The 19558-nt window shown below is 43.5% G+C and overlaps 1 protein-coding gene across 2 annotated transcripts in view; it reads right to left on the minus strand.

The window, feature by feature from the left end:
- The window catches only part of ZBTB10 (zinc finger and BTB domain containing 10), a 30977-nt gene extending 17358 nt beyond the window's left edge, over positions 1 to 13619 (minus strand). The window contains exons 1-2 of one of the 2 annotated variants that reach the window (XM_054817286.1): positions 12327 to 13618; positions 4283 to 5180 (exon numbers count right to left, since the gene is read on the minus strand). In XM_054817286.1, the coding sequence (XP_054673261.1) occupies positions 4283 to 5180; positions 12327 to 13268 (1840 nt within the window). In that variant the 5' untranslated portion in view covers positions 13269 to 13618. Of the gene's footprint in view, positions 1 to 4282; positions 5181 to 12326 lie in introns of both variants that reach the window. The other variant, XM_054817287.1, reaches the window with a different exon arrangement.
- Between the last annotated feature and the right edge of the window lie 5939 nt (positions 13620 to 19558).

Below are 19558 nucleotides of genomic sequence, written 5' to 3' on the forward strand. Positions count from 1 at the left end.
CAACAAAATCATTCAGGAAGCCTCTTTTTTTTTTTTCCCCACAAAAGGGCTGTCTTTCATCTTGTCCTTGTTATCCTTTCCCTCACTCCCTCCTCTAACACAATATATGACACAGCTTTATCTAGCATGAAAACAATAGTAAAATATTCTGGTGGTAGCTTCATACAGCTACTAGGATATTACATAGAAGTCTCCTTAAGAATCAACACAGTCGGCTCTGGAAAGCATAAGCAATACTTCACTGTTGTGTTCTGAAGCCTGAGGATAGGACACTTGTACTCAAAAAAACCCCAAGCCCAAATGAAAAAACAAAGTAGTAATAAAAAAATTACAAAGAATTATGAACAGACATTAAGGATATGATGAATTAGAATCACTGAGCTTTTATGAACTGGAAACTGACGAAGAGATGCTGCCTGATTGCACTGTTATTTTCACCATGGTAAATAGTTAATGGTAGGATGCACCACAGCTGTAAACAGTAAAGACATTTTTTAGCAGATCATCTACTAGAAGGGAAAATAGTATGATAGACAGTAACATTCAGTGTGAAGAAACACTTTTTATTTTAATTAATACAGGTAAGACTGGAGAAGGCTTGAGAGCCTCAGTAAGAGTAGGTAAATGAAGTAAGATGGTACATGCAATTTAAAATCCATCTCAACTTCATGGAGTTTTTTTGAAGCTCAAAGTGCTGCTTTTACAGGGAAGATGTTAAATATAAACTCACTGGCAATGCAGGGTGAGAGGAAGGAAGAAGCTGACATAGCCTTATGGATACCTGTAGGAAAACTCACATTTGGCAAGGAGCAGTTGGACATGTCTGCTTTACTAGGACAAGTGGGGTAGCAGATAGTTCAGAAAGCTTTTATTGTTGATTATCTAACACTCATCTAGCAGTACCCAACCGGGAAGTCCATTTACTATAGAATTCAAGGTAGTGACTTTTGGGGTAAATTTTTGTAGTAAGGAGTGGTTTTAAACAGGCTTCATATCGATGGTATTTTTCTCCCCTCACAAAAACACCAGACAGCCCAAAATCATAGCCAAGGACACAGCAGCTCACTGTGCATGTAACTGGACACCTCATAGCCACAGGTGGTAGTGGTAGTTATTCCCATCAGCACATGACAAAGCATAATAGTAGAAGCTCATTCTTTCGCTTTTAGCAACCAAAGGGACAACGCACTCCTTAGCTTTCATCATAAGAATTCACTATGCTTTCTTTTTTTTCCTCATAGCATTGTCTATCTATTCCAGAAGGCATTTTCTTATGCATTTTTAACTCCCAGTGCCTATTATTTTTGGTAGTTTTTCATCTTCACAAGAAATTTAATCCACAACTAAAAAGTTACCGTATAACCTGCAGGTTACTCTACAATTCATTCCTGTCATTCTTCCAATTCTCCCCTCCTCCCTCTTGCACCTTTTCTTGGGTGTAGAGGAAACAATTGAAAGAGGAGTGTTTAAGAGTTGAATCTACCTGCAGAGCGAAGAAAACCTAGCCAGCAATAGAGAAAGAACACCAAATGCTAAAGCACAGGCTATGGGTGAAAGTAAACTATACCAAGCCCTAATTCCATTATCTCTTCTTGTTTCAAAGAACGTGCATGCATAAGAACATCATAAAAGGTCTCAAAAATATAATATATGGCTTCCAAAATAGTTCAAACACTGACAGAAAATGTAATTATTTACTGGGGACCATGTGTGTGCTCTGAAAAGTACCACAGAGATCATTAGCTGACACTATTTTATAGTTCAATAAAATAATCCCCCCCGCAATCACAGATCTTTCAATGGTTTTGGAGAGACACCACAGTACAAATTCAGTGTGCCCCTAATACAGCTCTTTTCATCAAGATGTTGCATGGATGTATTTTGTAATTTAATTCTTTAGCACAACGAGTTACTGGAAACCTTGGTGCTTCTGTCAAAAAAAAAAAACAAAACAAACAAAACCCCAAAACCAAAAGAACTTGAAGAACTAAGCTTGCAATGCTCATATCCTCCATTATTTCTTCAAGAAAGCTCCACAACACATATTCAAATTCTACAGAACACAAACAAGTATTTATTTCTGTTGCTGGGGACACCATTTAGTAGACACATTCTCTGTGGTATTTCCAACACTAAAGGAGGTTGAATATCTACCCTATATATATCAGATAGAAATCACATGCTAAATCATGTCAGAAATTTGATGTTTGTGCAATTAATATACAGGTCTTCAGCTCCCGCTCCGGAACCTCTGCTGCTCTTTTTCATGCCACTGCAACTAAGCATGTGTTAGCAAGTAGCGTAGCCCAGCACTGGCAGATTTGTTGTACGGGTGCCGAGGACTCAACATTCCCACTATACACATCTAAAGGTGTAATCTTAAGGCTAGATTTAACCTGCTGCTGTGGACCCAAGGCCTGTTAGCAGTTGGCATGCAATAGGCATGTTTCTGAAACACAGTTTCTATTTTCATTTCAGCCAGAAGAAACCCTGTGCAGTCTAAAAGCTTAGACAGTAAAAGAAGATCAGGAAATTCACTTTACAAGTGCACACTCTCAGGCTGAACCGCAAAGCTAAAGTAAGCCTACCCACTGAGTTCAGAGACAAAGACTACAGATAAGCAAATCCCTTGAAGCATTTACAAAATGATTGTTAGCTCCTCAGCACAGCTGCTTCTCCAGAGCTGCTCCTGTTGTGCCACACTACTTGCTAACTATATGTATCTTGTCCTGGCTACCCCTGCTCATGTGCCAGATGTACATGTCTGTAGCTCCAGCCTGCGCCGCACTATGCTGTCACACACCACTGTGGTGCTCACGCACACATACCGGCACAGTGCTGCACTGTGCCAGCCTCTGTCCTCTGCTGGGCTGCAACTCACCCGCTGCCTGCGCCCACCTCAGCAGCTGCCAGCCACCCGGGCAGGCACCCACACACCGTGGGCAGAGGCGCTGCAGGGCCTGGGAGAAGTAGCCTGTCCCTGCCACTACTGAAAGGATTGCTTTCAGCCTTGTTTTTAAACAAATCTGGGGGTACAGGAACAAGCTAAGGCCATCTTTCCTTTCACCAAAATAAATATAGGTTCCTAGACTCTCCCAGAACTCGGGTTGCTGTCAAATCTGTTTTGCCACTGGAATACAAAAATATCCATAAATATTCTATACCCACAGGTGTGAGTGCCCATTTCTTTTTTTATTACTATTTTTATTTATTGCCCTCTTAATTCTATCCCTTGAACCGCAGAAGCAGAGGATATCCACAGCCCTTTGATGTTTGAAGGGGGCATACATTTTAAAATGTTTCTAAAAACAGACACATCTAAAGAACTTGGTTCCAGCTATGTCTCAAATCCACCTTTAACTTAACCCAATTCAGGAGTCATTCAAAGCTGCCAATTCATCTAAAAATGATACAGGTAAATGACAGTACTTCAAATATATACTTCCAACTATTCATATTGTATGAGAATAATATAAAAAACAAAAATCTGAACTTAACTACATTGCCCCAAATCCCAGTTACACTGCGAACAGTCTGCTTATAATTCTTTGTGTGACCGTATTTCTTTAGCAAACAGATACTTAGTTTTATTCTAGCACTTACGTTAACCATAGATCCTTAAAGAAAAAAAATCCTATGAGTTGAGGCACTCAGGATGTTTTTTTAAAGAATAGTTCAACAAAAAGATATTCCCTCTACAATATGTCATTGTGGCATCTCTGTTTCACAAATCTACTTTAAGAGTTTATAGCATACTAGCCAGGATTACTCCATTTTGTAGCTTCCCAGATACCACTATAAGAAATGTCAGCAGAAAGCTGGAATTCTGTTTCTGTGACATCAGGTGAGGGAGATCTCACCTGGGAAAATCTTTTGCTAGCATAGGGAAGGAAATGATAAAGGCCCTTTCTCTCTGTGCAACCACCTAACACCATTAGCCACCAGTCATCACTCCTTGATTTTGTGCCTAATAATGCCTACCGATTAAATGTAAATGTAAGAATTTTAGTTTCTACCAGCTGGTAAGGATCCCCAACGCAAGCGTCAAATGCAAACAGCATGTTACATACTGTACAACATGGCACTGTCATTCCTTTCCCCAGCTGAAGATACACTGTTGTGCCCCAAGGTGGAGAATCAGATTACCGATATAGTAATCTGATTGGTGTACTGACTTTATGAAAAAACCTACCCAATATACCTTTATAAGAGTTACACTGTCATGTACTTTATTCAATAATTTAGTTTTCAAATGACATAACTGACATAAAGCAATATTTACCTGCTTCTTCTTTAATAAATGACAAATCTTCTTCTGGATACGGGACTGACGGTTGCAACACTGAGCAATCTTCCGAGTTCTCTTCAGTATTAGGTGGTATATTATAAATAAATCTCTTTGCAGTTTGGTTTTTCCTTCTTGCTTTTCCAGGCTCTTGAACTGATTGTCCCTGCGCACCCATGTCATTCCATACAAAAACTTTTCCCTCACCTTGAGATTCATTTTCAGCCATTTCAGGTGAGCTGTCCTGGACCCAACTGCAGTCATTCATTTGGTAGCTTTCCATTTGGCCCTCATCAATAGAGTAACCATCATTCTCAGTTTTTATGCTACTTGCCAAGTTGGTGAGGTTTCGTGTTGCCCAGAAGCTGGCAACTTTCTGATCCCTTGGAGACAAACCATCCCTACTAACAGATCTTCTGTTGTAATCCACGACAACGGTCTCTGGAGCTTCTGATTTTATACTTATGTTTAAGGCATCTTTAATGAAGTTGCGACAGGACTGGACAACCTCCGTCATCTGAAGGTAGCTGGCCACTGACATCACTTCAATGGCATTTTGGCTCGTAAGCACGAGGTTACCAGAATATAAGAAGTCCAAGATGACAGAAAAACCTTGAACAGCAACAACGTCTAAATAGGTAACAGTGGTTTGGTTACGGCTTTCTTTGTTTGTAAAGCAATACAGAGTCTTAAAGAAGCGGCTGCCTGCAACCAAGATGTTCTTGTGAGCTCTGAAGACCCTCCCACTCACCACAATATTAACATCACAAAGAATGCCTTTCTTCCTCTGCTCATTGAGCTCTTGCAGGAGCTGATAGCAGTAAGAGTTCTCATTTGGCCTGCTGTTAAAATCACAGTATCCTTCATTATTCAGTTCTGATGGTAACTCTGACTCCTGCAATTAAAAAAACCACACAACCATAATTAGCTCTTAATGAACGCTCTCCTTAGTCATCCAACACTATAATAAGGATACAAAAATAAACTTAAGATAATGTTATTCAAAGAATCTTTTTTTTTTTAATGTTATTGGTCATAAGGCTGGCTGGAATATATAATTAAAAAAAATATTATTGAAAACTAAGAATCCCCATCTCACTCTGCACCCTCCGCCCCCAAATCTGGAACAAAACCAGAACGGGCATAATTGCCTTGAGGACAAAGGAAGCGAAATTTTGGCCAAAAGTAAGGAAAGATTTAGCTGAGTGTGAAGTACATGTTTTTCTTAACCTACATGCATTAGAGATACAGGAGTCTCTCATTCCAAAGATTTAACTAGATGGTTCTCACATATCCAACGCCCTGTTCTTCCCTAGAAATCTCCACTTAAATGGGTAAGTAGAACCCTGATACCTGATTCAACATTTTTATGCTGAGATATGACTACATGAAGATTAGGTCTGTATCTCCCAGTATGTCTGTCTTATGTTTTAAAGAAGTAATATTACTCAAGCAGTTATAATAGCAGATATATTTCTTATACAGTTCTACAAATTAGGCATTTATTCTTTATTTTCTAATTGTGGCAGGCTTTGGATTAAATAGCTGTATTACATGACAAGCAGACAGAATATTGCAGGTGACTAAACAAAACTGAAACTTCCATTACATTATTTAATCAAGACTTTCTTGAATCAAGTTTCACTGCAACTTTCCAGCAGCAACACCTTTAACTGGTACATACTTACTATACAAACAGTATGCACTTATGTGTCTCTCTAGAACCTTTTTAAGATGTGACCTCAAATGTGGCTTGAAAATTTTGCTACAAGTAGTATCAGGCAATCCAACACCAAGAAATTAGTTGTCATTAAAGATGAGTACAGACAGCGAGAGGCTGATAAAAAACCAGAGAGCTGAACTAGGGTTTAAAGCATTTAGGAAAATTTATAACTGATGTTTAGACAATGATGATTCAGACCTGATACAAAGCAGCAGCTAGAAGAAAGCAGAAAACAACAGACTGGCATATTTGAGACCATACTTATATTGATTGACATGTGCTGCCGTCAAGAGCAGCAATGATGACAAAGTCTGTTTTATACTGAATGTCTAAGACTCTCTTCTTCCCTAGCAAATAAGGGTAGTTCAAAACCAGCTGGCTTCAATACGGTTTAGGATGAGAGAAGATCAGATTTTGCAAACGACGTCATCATCTCCTCTCATTTTCTAAAACAACTCACAGACTTGGGGGCTAGAGGTATCTTTAAAGCTTGACTGCCTCAACATTACAGGTCAAAATCAGCATTAACAAGGTAATATTAACGCTGTCATGAGCCCATAATCTATACTGGGCTAAATATATGTTGCAGAAAAGTAGTACCCTTGATTTGGGACTATGGGGGAAACCAGCTATATAAAAAAAAAAAAAGTTACTTTACACCACACAGGAATTAGTGCATTAAATCAGTACTCACCTCAAGTTATAATCCCAGTGTGGATCACTGGGATGACAACTGAGGCTGTAACTAGATCCTCTAAAATGGTATTTACATCTACAAGCAGCAAATAAATCTCTACCCTTCTCAGGAACACATTTCGGAAAAAACAGAAGAGGTAGAAATAAAAGCAGTTAGGCTCTTACGTGAAAGTAAGCAACAGATTTTTGTCCAACCTTGGCTTAATTTTTTCTGCATGCTCTCTGACATACTCAAGTACTCCCTCAGATCAGAGCTCTGAAACAGAAAGTACGTCCAAAATGGGTGACAACCAAGTCTATCATTCTTTAAGTTCTCAGTGGATTTCGGATCTGGACTAGCTTTCTGTCACTCCAGCAATGGAGCACTGTGCAGTTTCAAAACACCAATTACACTGACTTTGGATCAGATTAAGATGAAAATTATCGTACCCTAAAGTGTTGTCACGCCAGTCAAAGTCAATCATCAGTGACTTGCATCTCACACAGTGTTAGGTAGTTCCTATGATAGCAGACAATTTCACTCTCTGAAAACACGTTAAACACCACATAAGATTTAAAAATAATCTGCATCAGTTCTTTTCTTTTTACAAATGTCTGATTAAAGAATGGCAATAGAGTACATTTTAACTGAGCAGGTGTATGTATCCAATCAAGCCAATAAAAAAAGAAATCAAGATTTAAAATTTTTTTTCTTCCTAAGAAAATGACAAGCCAGCATAGTAAAAAGGAGCTGCAGATCACAAATGTGCTACACAAACATAAGACTGAAGTCTTCATTATGAAAAGAGGAGAAGGCTGAGTGAAAAGAGACATCATGCAATTAACGTCCAAGCTACAGGGGTGTGTTTTGGTGGAAAGAGATCAATATTACAGCCTTACAGAAGTGGGGACATAAATATTTTTAAAACTAACTGTAACATTGGAAACAACTGTTTAACTGCTGCTGTGGAAGTAGCTAACCTTAATGCCACACCTCAAATGAAATGAAAGCCCTGACATCTGAACAGTTATAAAGGCTATGTAAACCAAGTATGACAAGTCAAATTAACATTTAATATGAAAAAAAATTCATATCCTTTGGAGACTTTTATCTGTACAAAGGGGAGATGTTTAAAGTAGAATACCATTCAATAGGAGGTAAGATGCAGGTAATAATTAATTACAGAAAATAATAAAGTATATTTTCAAGCTTCTGGTACTTAAGTTGTGCTCATGGCACATCATCGTAACATGTTTTCCTGAGATAAAAAAAACATGACCATGTTTTCATAGAGATGCTCAAAATTACTACTATGATAAATTTTCACCACACTTGTACAGACCTGCTTTTCTGATGAGAACCACAAACTAATGATATTTGCTTAGATGTCAATTATATTTTCAGAATACAGACCAAACATTCCCATAACCTAAGTTATCTCAACACCAAACCACTTGATCCTTTTATTAAAGCTGATAAGAAATCAAGAATAAAGATCAGACTATTTCACTTTTATTTGTGGAATCTACAGCATTGTAAGTCTGAAAAGCTTCTCTCTGTAGGTGAGATTAAGAAGTGACCTAACAGAACAGAGACTGCTCAAGGAAACTAATATTGTGCTCAGTTTTGATTAGACAGACTCATCTGCATACACCCAAAGATAAATGACTATTTCATAGGTATATATATATAATTCACTAATTAAACTTGCCTAAAAGCTAATAGGAGCAGAAACAGATGATCAAAAACTGCTACTAGAACCTTGCTTTTCTTTCTCCTCCCGTGCCATCAGCATACTCTGTCTCCTGGGAGCAAGAACAGTGACGGGGGGAAGAAGAAAAGAAAAAAAGAAATAAAACCAAAATCAATCTACCCATAGATTCCATCTCAGCTGTATGCATATGAAAAGTAGTTATGCCACATTTTTGTAATCCCTTCCCCATTACCACACCTTACTCTACAAGAGTTTCCCTATGTTTCTTATCCTGAAAAAATGGAGCCTCTAACAAAAGTGAGCTATCAGGAACTTCTTAAGCACATGCAGCTACTGAGGTAAGTTATCTCAAGAGACGGTCCTATCAGTTGCACACATGATGCTCTGCTGCAGTTTTACATGCCATAGCATCGCTCACAGAAAACTCAGCAATTTAAAACTGTTTCATTAAGTGCCTAACATCCAACTGAGTGGTTCGAGGTCCAGTAAAAACACTGTATAAAAAAATAGTAAGTGATAGTCCTTACTCTGAAGGCCTGACTTCCTCCTCAACTTTTTTGCTCTGCTAAGAGTAATTCAAGAAGTTAAGTCAGACCACTATAATGTAACTCTTACATCTGAAGAACGACTTCTATTCATCACCGCTCACACAAAGCAAACAATTACAGTTCACATGGAAAAAATAACACATCAAAGGCCTTCCTCCTTTTGGAGAGCTTCTGCTTTAAACCAACATGCCTGTTCGGCTGGAGAAAGCTTTTCTGGCAGTATTTCCAAAGATCAGCTTCAAATTATGTCCAGAGAGAAAATGTTTTAAGAAGCAGCTTTGAGGGGAGGAACCCCCAGCAGCCAATAAATCTGCATCTCATGGATCTAAATTCATCACAGAATTAAAGTCTTTTACATTGATTTCCCAGTGTCTATTTCTTAAGGTTTTTGCAACACAATAGTCTGTTTATTAAAAAAACAAACGTAGTTTCAAGCTGATTATATCCTTCCTTAAGCTATAATATGGAGACAGATTATTTTAAAAGCTAAAATAGAAAAAAAAAGGAGTCAAGATTTTTGTCTTAGAAAGAAGCACCAACTGACAGCTCAATACCCTTGAATTACAGCAGCTGCAACCACTTGTGATGTATTTTGGCATTCCAAATTAAATGTATCCCAAAAATAAACTGAAATCATCACTCATTTCTTCACGAGTGTAATATCCAACAGACCTATAGAAATTTCCACTACTTTACTGTCTTAACACCTACAATTTCCTTTTCGCACTTGAACAGTGGCACTATGCCATATGTTTATTAGCAGCTGCTAAACATGCCCTGCAGTTGAAGCTTGTCAAGTCAAGAATACATGTGTGTTGTCTCTAAGACAAAGGCTGAAAGATCTCTCCCAAGTTTCATTAAATCTAAACGGCTTTGCTGCCTCATTATGTATGTTGGAAATATGGTCAGAGTACAAATTACCTACTTTTGTTCCAAGTATCTGGTATCATGGCATTAACGAAAAAATGGGGCTATTGTCTTGGTATTAATTTAAACATATGTATCAAGAGACATTCAAGTGCTATTAAAAGTGTGAAAGGATATGCAAATTAAACATAGAAGCAGAAAGAAAACAGATTCTTAATCAGATTTTCGATAAAGCAAGTGTAACCCAAAAGTGCACCACAAAGAAAACTACATTGACTCTTGAAAAACTGCAATTCCTTCCCTTGTGAGAAGTTTTTAATTGAAATGTAATTGCACAGGGACACATGCAGCACTGTTTTCCCCTTAAAAACACCAATATCTGTACAGCTACCTTACAGAAGCTTATTTTGTCCAAATCTTACCTTTAATATAGTATAAAAGAACCACAGATGCATCTCATCTCTCCTACTGTTTCATTTATTATATAGTTACTACAAATATTTTTTCTTAAACTATCTGTGGTATAAAAGCAGAGGCTCAATTTTATAAAGATTCCCATAACAATGAAAGGTTAAACTTCAAATAAAACTGACATTAACTTTTAGGCTACTGTGCCATGGAAGCCAATATTCTGTCTCCCCCTTTTACCTTCCCAGTATTTAATAGTCTTACATCAGACTGAGGATAGGAAGACAGAAAGAAAAAACTAGAAAGTTTAGTAGGAAAAACTTCTTGGCATATGTTTTATTTATACATAGCTTAATGGGAGTGAGAGAAAATTCCAAGTGTGGCATGAACTAGCAGCCTCTATTGACACAGCAGGCTACAGTGACAAGACATACCTTTAAAGGGTAATCATTCACAAATCAGAAACAAAATGGTAAGGAATATACTGCAATAACATTAAGCAAAAATAACATTTTCAAAGATACAAGGAGGTAAAAGAAATTAAGAATGAAAGTTTCAAAATGAGAAACAAGTTATTTAAGGCAAGTTAGGCTAAAATACTGCAGAGTGAATAGCAAGTCCCAGATTGGAGGCAACTGATAAGATGACCTACTGCCATGAAATGTCTGTAACAGTAGCTGCCTTAGAAATATACTTACTGAACATGTAGTATTACTCACATTGCAGGTGAACATTGCATTTATGAATCCAAACATAGCATTTTGGATAACTGGTATTTAAGCAATTTCCTTGCAATCATGCAGTAGTTTCACATAAAGCTTGCATTCATTTTCCAACTAGCTCCAAGAAAACCTACATTCACCTAACATTTTATCTGTCATCCTGATATCCTATCCAAACATTAGAATAGCAGCTCTTGTCCAAGGTACCCCGAGCTCCTCAAAGCACTCGAGCAGTAAGCTCAATTTAACGATTGCACTACAATTCAGACTCCAGAAACATTTACAGAACCAAAGTGGGTATTTTAGCTGAAACTGAGCTCTAAATAGTGAAAAACAGAGTGATCGGGGGTTAATTCCAGCTAACAGCTCAAGTTCAGCCTAACAGTTCAAGTACTAGCCTAACCTGAAGCACATTCGCTTGTGCCTGCTGGCAAGTTTAACGCCAGCTAGGCGATCCGAGTGAACTTTTGCAGCGCAGACATCCTTAGGAGGAAAGGCTGCAGAAGGCTGGTGATTCAACACGAGTATTCTTTCGCAGCTTTTCATCCACATATGTTCTAGAGTTAGCCCTGCCTTCTTCGTAAGAGCAGCCAAGAAACACAATGATTTTAGGTTCAGCGGGGAACATGAAGAGTTTCACTAGTCCTAAAGCATTAGGAGAGCTGGCTTTCAGGAAACCACATGTTTATCTCAAACATACACCAAGCAATTGCAGACTTCTTGCTCAGCAACTTAATCTAAAGCAACACAATCGGGAAAAAGATTTAAACGAGAAAGTCTTGACTACACAGAGTTATCCGATGAATGCACAGGGACCATACCGTTCAGAACGGCAAAGTAATGTTAATTTCACGCTGGCAAGTACCAGTTTCACACGCAGTCGTTAGCCGGACACTACCCTCCCCTTCTACGGTACCGCAGGAGGAAGTTGTAACGAGTGTTTTTAAATCAGTGCTGCAACACTGGTATTCATACGCAACTTTTTCCCACATTGCCGGTTTATCTTCACGAGATAAACAGATAAACTAATGAAAACGGTACTCGCTATCTCCGAATAAGTAACGTTAGCCAGCTATAGTTTATGGAAACGCTGCCGGGGTGCACAAAGGCAGCACTGACAGCGCGGTGCCTGCCCAGATCCAGTGGGACAGTCACCCCAAATCGGAAAGCGAACTAGTCTCCCGCTCCGGAGACGCGGCGTGCGAGAGCAGCACTGTGTGCCCAGCCCGCGGGGCAATAACAAACACGGAAAGCCGCTTAAATAAACTTCACACACGTGGGCATAAAAAAAAAAAAAGCACACCTATGCGAAAGGGGAGGCCAGCCTCTTCCTCCCCCCCCACCCCCCCAACCCAGCAGCCACCGCCCCGCCGCGTCCCTTACCTGCTCGGCGCTGACGGGTTCGTTGAGGCGATGCTCGGCGGAGAGGTGGTGCCGCAGGAGCAGGGCCCGCTTGTAATTGCGGGTGCCCTTGCAGAGCTCGTCGTGCCCCCCGGGCAGGGCCCCGCCGGCCATGATCAGCTCCGGAGGGGCGGCGGCGGCCGCGGCAGCAGTGCACCAGGCGCAGGACATGAGGCCGGTCTCCTGGCAGTAGTAGAGCCATGGGAACTCCTTGAGCCAGGAGCCCTGGAAGGAGATGTGCAGCTTCTGCAGCAGCGACTTGGGCCTGACTAGCGGGAAATGCTTGATGCTCTCCCCCTCCCCCGCGCCCACGCTGCTGCCCTCCGCCTCGTCCCCTCCGTCGCCCCCAGACCGCCTGCTGCTGCTGCAGCTGCCGCCCTCGGCGCCGCTGCCGTCGCCCAGGCTGCCCCCTTCGCCGTCCTCCTCGTCGTCGCTGCTGTCACTCAGGGAGCCCCCGTCCTGGACCAGCTCCTTCCCCTCCAGCAGGCCCTCCGGCTCCAGGCCCTCCGCGCCCTCCAGCTCCATCTCCTCGTCCGCCCCCCGCCCATTGAAGTGCTTCCGCGGCCAGGCCGAGGCCTCGCAGCCATTGTTAGAGGCGGAGGGGGCGGCGAGGAGCCCCCCGCCGCCCCGAAAGGCCAGTGTCCGGCGGTTTCTCTCGGCGAACATGGGGCTAGCAGTGGGAGGCGAGACCTCCTCCTGAGGCAGCAGCAGCTCCTTCTCGTCGGCGGCTGCCTCCAGCTCCTCGGCCTCCAGCCCCTCCAGCTCCACTTCCTCGTCCGCCCCGCGCCCGTTCAGCGGCTCGGGGTCCTGCCGGTCCCAGGCCTCGGCCGCGCCGCCGGCCCCGCCGCCGGCCGCCGCCGTCGCGGCGGTGACCAGGCCGCCGCCCCGGAACGCCAGCGTCCGCCGGTTCATCTCCGCGAACATGGCGCGCGCGCCCCCCGCCCGCCGCCGCCTCGCGCCCCTGGCCCGCCGCTCCCCACCCGGCCGAGGGCTCTGCCGGCGGGATGGGGGAAGGAGGCGCCGGCTGCCGTGCGGGAAGGGCGGGGGTGGCGGCTGAGAGAAACGAAGTCCGGCCGCTCCCCCCCCCCCCCCCCGGCTCCGGCCTAGATCACCGCCGCAGGCTCCCCACAATGGATCCGGCTCGGCGGCGCTTCCGTCCCAACAGGCCCCGGATCAGGTCGAATGGCAAATGAACAACGGACTGCTCCCACAATGCACCGGGAGAGCCACCGCAGGGGAGGGGGAGCGCGAGCGGGGGGCGGGCAGGCGGGGGGCCGGCGGGGCGGGCGCGACAGCTGGGGCGCGTCACGCGCCCCTGCACCGCCCGCCCGCCCCGCCGCGCGCGCCCCGCCCCGCCCGCCGCGTGTGGCGGGGGGGGGGAGGGGCCGCACGCGACCCCCCGAGGGGCCGCAGCCCCCCACCCCCTCCGCACCCCCCCCCTCCTCGCGCACGCGCAACGGGGGTGCCCCGCGGGTCCTGAGGGGTAAGCCGCGGCAGCGCGGCGGGGCCTCCCCGGGGCCGCCAGGCGGGAGGTCCGCGCGGCGGGGCCGGCGAGCGGTGGGCGTTGCGCCGGCGGGGCCGGGCCCGGCGGTACCGTTAGGCGCCTCGCGGCGCAGGCGCGGGCCGCCGGGCGGCGCGTGCGGCGTGTGCGCTGCCCGCACGTGCCGGCTGGGCGGATCCCTCCGCGGGGCGAAGGCCGGAGGCGCCGTGCGGTAAGGGCGCGGGGGCCGCTGCGGCGGGGGCCGGAGGGAGCAGCGAGCTGCAGCGCCGTGCGCTCGGGGGCTGGTTGAGCGCCCAGCCGAGCACGTAGGAGGGCGGTGGGGGGTGCAGCCCCACCGGGCAGCTGAGCGGCGCGCCGCCCGCCTGCCCGGTTCTCCTCTGCACCCTGTGGCACGGGGGAGCAGAAGAGGAAAAGCAAAAAAGCTCGTACGTCGAGGTAAAAAATAGTTTAATAAGTGAAGAAGTGGGAGAAGAAAACAAGAAGGGATGCTAAGGCGATCACTCTCCACCACCCAGGTGCAGACCGATGCCCAGCCAGTTCTTGAGAGACAGAGGGTTAACTTCCCCAAACCCGCTCTGCTCCGCTGCGGAGCACGATGTTACAGGGCAAGGAACATCTCTCACGCTGGGTCAGGGCAACTGCCCAGTTCTGTCACCTCCCAGACTCTTTGGCACCCCAATCTATTCACTGGGCCGGGCAAAGTAAGAAACAGAAAAGGCCTCGAAGCTGTGCAAATGCTGTTCGGCCATCACAAATCTAAACCACAGCTCCATATGACCTGCTATGAAAAAAATCAACTCCATCCTAGCCAGACCCCGTATGACAGATAACAAAAGATCTGAGAGGGGGAGGGCTATGGAATCTTCCACATGAAGTACAGGGGTGTAGCTATCGTGTAGTGTTGTATATTCAGTAATAAAAAAAGACTCCTCTGTGTGCCTGGAAATACGCATGAGTCCGAGAGCTGACTTTGACTTGAACTTTTGAGAAGAGTTTTCAAGAATGCAATAAATGCTGTAAATAATGCCGTAAACAAGAATGCTTTCCTCCTTCCAAAGAGTTCCTTGGGAAAAGAAGACCTTTGGTAGAAAATTAATTTCCCCTTCTGGAAAGATTAAGAAATTCTTTCTAAAATTCTTGGGGGGGGGGGTGGGAGGAGAGTCAGTCATGGAGAAGCAGGGAAACTGTAAAAGGCAGTATCAGATTTCCAGGAGAGGAGCAAAGATGGTCTAAATTTAGGCAAGAGGGCAGAGTAGTGATGGGAGATAAAAGAATTTTTAAATTTGCTGTGCCTCACTGGGGCACAGGGTGGAGATAGCGGTTCGGATCTGGGTCCATCGAAGCAAAGGGTTCCCATGATACAGCCTCCATAAAATGCAAAAAACCACATATTTCATAAAGTTTTGGGCTTTGTGATGTATCAGTGTTTTTGCAGTCCTGTGGTGCTTAATCCTTGTCTGTCAGCATTCATCGGTTGACTAGCGCCTCAGCACTTACCTACATTAAACTTTCTTACCCATTTGAAAATTACATTGTTTTTAAAGAAATGTTTGGTGGCATAAATTATTTCCTACTGAATGTTTAAACTAGTGCAGAGTGCAGTGAGTGTATACAGAAAGTTTACATTAGGAAGCCCTGCTGGGATTCACATTTACAGAGCAGGCTCCTTGTGATCTCAGGGAATGTAACCTGCACCCAGGACTGGTATGTTTAAAACCTACCCAGGGGACATCCAGGAATGAGCTGGGATAAGATACGTAGGAGGAACGGTAGGATAATGAGCTATAGGGTCCCTGTTTTGAAGTGCAAAGAAGTGTTATTTGATTGCAGAAGTTAATCTAGAGTGCTAATGAATTGATATAGAATCATAAAATAATTTAGATTGGAGGAAACCTCTGGAGTTCACTCAGTTCAAAGCAGGGCCAACTTCAAAGTTACAGTCAGTTGCTCAGGGACAAGGTCTCAGGCTCTCCTGGATTCTTTGCTGAGAAGACCTTTGGTAATAGCTCCTCTCATATTGCCTAATCATGCTTACGCTTTGTCACCGTGCTACAAGGGATTCCACCGCTGTGCAGTGCACTCAACAAAGGGAACTTAACCAAATCAATGTGGCTAATTTAATTGGTCTATAATGGCTCTGTCACACCAGAATTGAGGTAGCATTGGACTATTTGATAATGCTGATTTACTGAGTGTCTTCATGGACACAGGTCTCCCGAGGTAATCTTAATTTTTGCATCACACTTTTTTATCACTGAGTAATTCGCAAAAATTTTCAAACCACGTAATCTTCATTGCAGAAATTGTTGTTTTCAGACTGCTTTGTTGCAAATGACGTTTTATATTCATGATGGAACTAAATATTTCAAAAAGCAACCTGAGATGCTGTAGCAAAAATGCATTTATTTCATAGAAACATTAATTCACAGTTTCTTCATCAACTAGTTTTCAGTTCCCCTGTCAAACTCACATGCTACTAAGGTTCTTAGTCTCTTGAGAGTCAGTAGTGTTTACTGCCAAAGTTCATATATTTGGACAACAGCTAGAATCTCTTTCCTTTTCCATTCTTTGATGGGACAATATAGAAAAGAAATCTTCAGTGGTTAACCATCCTAGTCCTGCAGATAGCAAATGATCTTTTGTTCAGTCTGAAATCTAATTCTCCAGATAGAACATGCAGCTCCCTTATTTTTCTGATAGTCCTTTGGTTCTTTCTGCTTCTTTCTCCTGTGTTAGAGAAAGACCTAAAAATCTCCCACAGTTCATTGGGAAAGAATCATAAACTGATTCGGCTTCCTGCAAATGAAAAGCTAGTACCTCGTGTGAAAGAGTGGAATTAATAATTGATGCAGCATATTATATACACTGCTGCGGTGTGGCATTTTGCTTCAAATCTAGAATAACCCAAATCTAAACTATCACTAGTAGTACCTTGTGCAGGGGGGCACCCTAGGAAGGCATCAGTTGTCACTTATTTTTGTTCTCCAGGGTCTAAAAGTCCAATATTTAAAAATAATTAAATGAGCACAAGGCTGGGAACATCACATAAAATCCTGTTTGTCACTCCAACTGTATGTATGTCTGAGGAGAATGGTTTATGAAACTCCTTTGTGGATGAATATCATCACTAATCAATTCCATATTTAATACTACTTAAAGCCCATTTGACCAAAACATTCAAACATATGTTTGTATATTCTCCTGAATTAGGGTTTCAATGAAAAAGATTGCAAGCTTCTACACAGAGAGTAGGGTCTTTTGCTTTTTGATGATAAAAACACTTGTGCAAGACTCCGAGGATTAAATTCTCGTATTTGTATGATGCCTGTTGTAGAGTACTCTGTTGATTAGGGACAGCATGTTATCCATAGGGGTAGTGAACTTGTTACATCCAGCGTCTCCTTTTGTTGCAGCTGAGGAGAGTATTTAAAGTCTGATCTAACTCTTACAGAAATGAGTGAGAAATAGATCGTGCCATGAGAGACATTGTGCAATTCCAGCATATACTGATTGTAGCAGTTTCAGCAAAATACTGCTGATACTAACAGCACATTATGTCTGGAAAGATTTGTGTCACAAAATTCCTGCTGTGACCTAAGAAAACACTTTCATGATGGGGCCGACTCTTCCAAGGTAGCTTCTGAAACTGATGGGATGTTGTTTGATCCCTGGAGCACATATTTGTGATGGCTGTTCATACAATAAAGAAGATTCAAGACTTTTTTTCAAAGAGAGTTCAAGTTCCACTAGCATGGGTTTTGTGTTACTGGAAATCTATATTTCTGGGCATATGAAAGATTCAGTTCAAGTGCTCCTGCGTATTGAGGGATTTTGGAAACTGGAAGTTCACTGGCAGGAGAGGAGGCCCTTTTATCTCTCAAGCAAAAGCATTACTCTGCAGAATAGGCTGATCTGCGGTGTGTGTTGGAATCAGAGCCTTACTACAGGGGCAGGAAACTGGAAAAATAGATCATAGCAGAAAATAAATAGTATAAGCTGTCACTTTGTAGTATGAACTGTGTACCTCCACAGAACAAGTACCAGGAAGAGAACACAGTGATTGAAGCTCATGAGGAACAACTCAGGAACCTCAAAGCTATCCCTAGTCTGAGGTTACGCTTATGCTGCATGCTCAGGTGCTGCTGAAGCACACATACTGAAGTAGATTTTGGCGGCATGGGTTCAGCTGCCTCGGGAGCACCAAGTGTCCTGGGAAGGCTTGTGTACTGAGATTTCATAGCTGTCCAACCTGGCACAGGCACATCTGTTCATGTTGCAGTCCTTGCTTCCAGATTACAGTTACAGAAGACTTCTGAAAGTGTAATTCCCAGTAACAGAAACTCACACATATGTAAAGTGTCAGCAGAATGCTTAACTACAATCAGTAGCTGTTTCTGTAGTAAACTGAATTCAAACTGAGCTTGTGCAGTTATTCCTCTTGGAATACCTTGTAAGTGGTATTTGGAAAGATAAAACACAACATTTTTCAGGTCAATTACTTAATTTTGCACAATCACACTTTGTGACCTTAGACAGGTTAGGAAGGTATCATGAATTAAAACTTACCATCCATCGTTTGATAACTGTTCCCTTGCATGTTCATACCCCACAGCAAGTATAACATGCCTTAACCTAGCCCACGGTGGAAGAATTTTCCGTGTAATTGCATTAACGTTGTATTTGCTGCTGAATAAAATACACATGTGGACAGGCGTTGTGCATATAAGATGCTATAGCTTGTGTGTACTTGTAAAGCTATGGACAGACAGTGCGTTCCACATCTAACTGGTGCCATTTGAAGATTTTGCCAGTTTGCACCTACACACTACCCCTTTGATGCTGCGGTTACTATTGCTGTAGCTCTGCTGGTAAGAGGGTTTGTTTAAGAGCTCTTTCATTCGCTCCAGGCAAAGTGAGCAGGTTGGTTTAAACCCTCTTCATTGACTAATCCATCTGACTTGTTGGAAGCACACGAGGGAGCGCTCACTTCATTCCTTCTGCCAACAGAGCTGCGGGGGTGGAAGCTCAGCAGAGGAGTGGTAAGAAACAACTGGAAGAGTGATAATGTCACCGACCGGCACACCTGTCTGCGAGCTGAGTGCCAGCGCATGACTTAGTCCTGCACGTGCTCTGGGTATTACAGCTCCTCCAAACATGTCTGTGCCTTTTCTGTTACGCATTCCTGGCTTCATTGTATTTTATACTAAGTACATTTATATCGCTCTGGCAATACAAAACAATTTGAAAGCATCCAGAGGTGTTAAAGCTGCCTTATTCAGCAAAACAATGTGAAAAGGTCCGACAGGTGAATATTGATGACTAGTCCTGCAGAATGAAATCTGTAATTTTCTTACCCAGAACCTCAGCTATTCCTTTAAGGGTACCAGATACCGAGGGAGCCCTGGATGCGGGGTGGCACTGCTGCCCCTCAGCCGAGGGACAGTCCGTTTCGGGGCTGTCTCACACTACTGATGTTACACTGTTGGAGGGAGTTCACATCATGCAGTGGGGTCCAGCCTTCGTTCCCAGTTTGCACACTTTCTGACAGTCGCCATGTGTGTGACTCCCATTACTCTTAAACCTAGAGGGGTCCAGTTGCACACAGGCCTCTGAGAAGAGTTTTGTCTGCCTGGCTGTGAACAGATGTCCCTGTCACCCAGTCTTTCCAGGTGTGTCCTTCCTGTTGTAGAGCCTTCTCCTCTGGCTGCACCAT

This window comes from Grus americana, chromosome 2 (assembly GCF_028858705.1).
Source record: "Grus americana isolate bGruAme1 chromosome 2, bGruAme1.mat, whole genome shotgun sequence".
NCBI lineage: Eukaryota > Metazoa > Chordata > Aves > Gruiformes > Gruidae > Grus > Grus americana.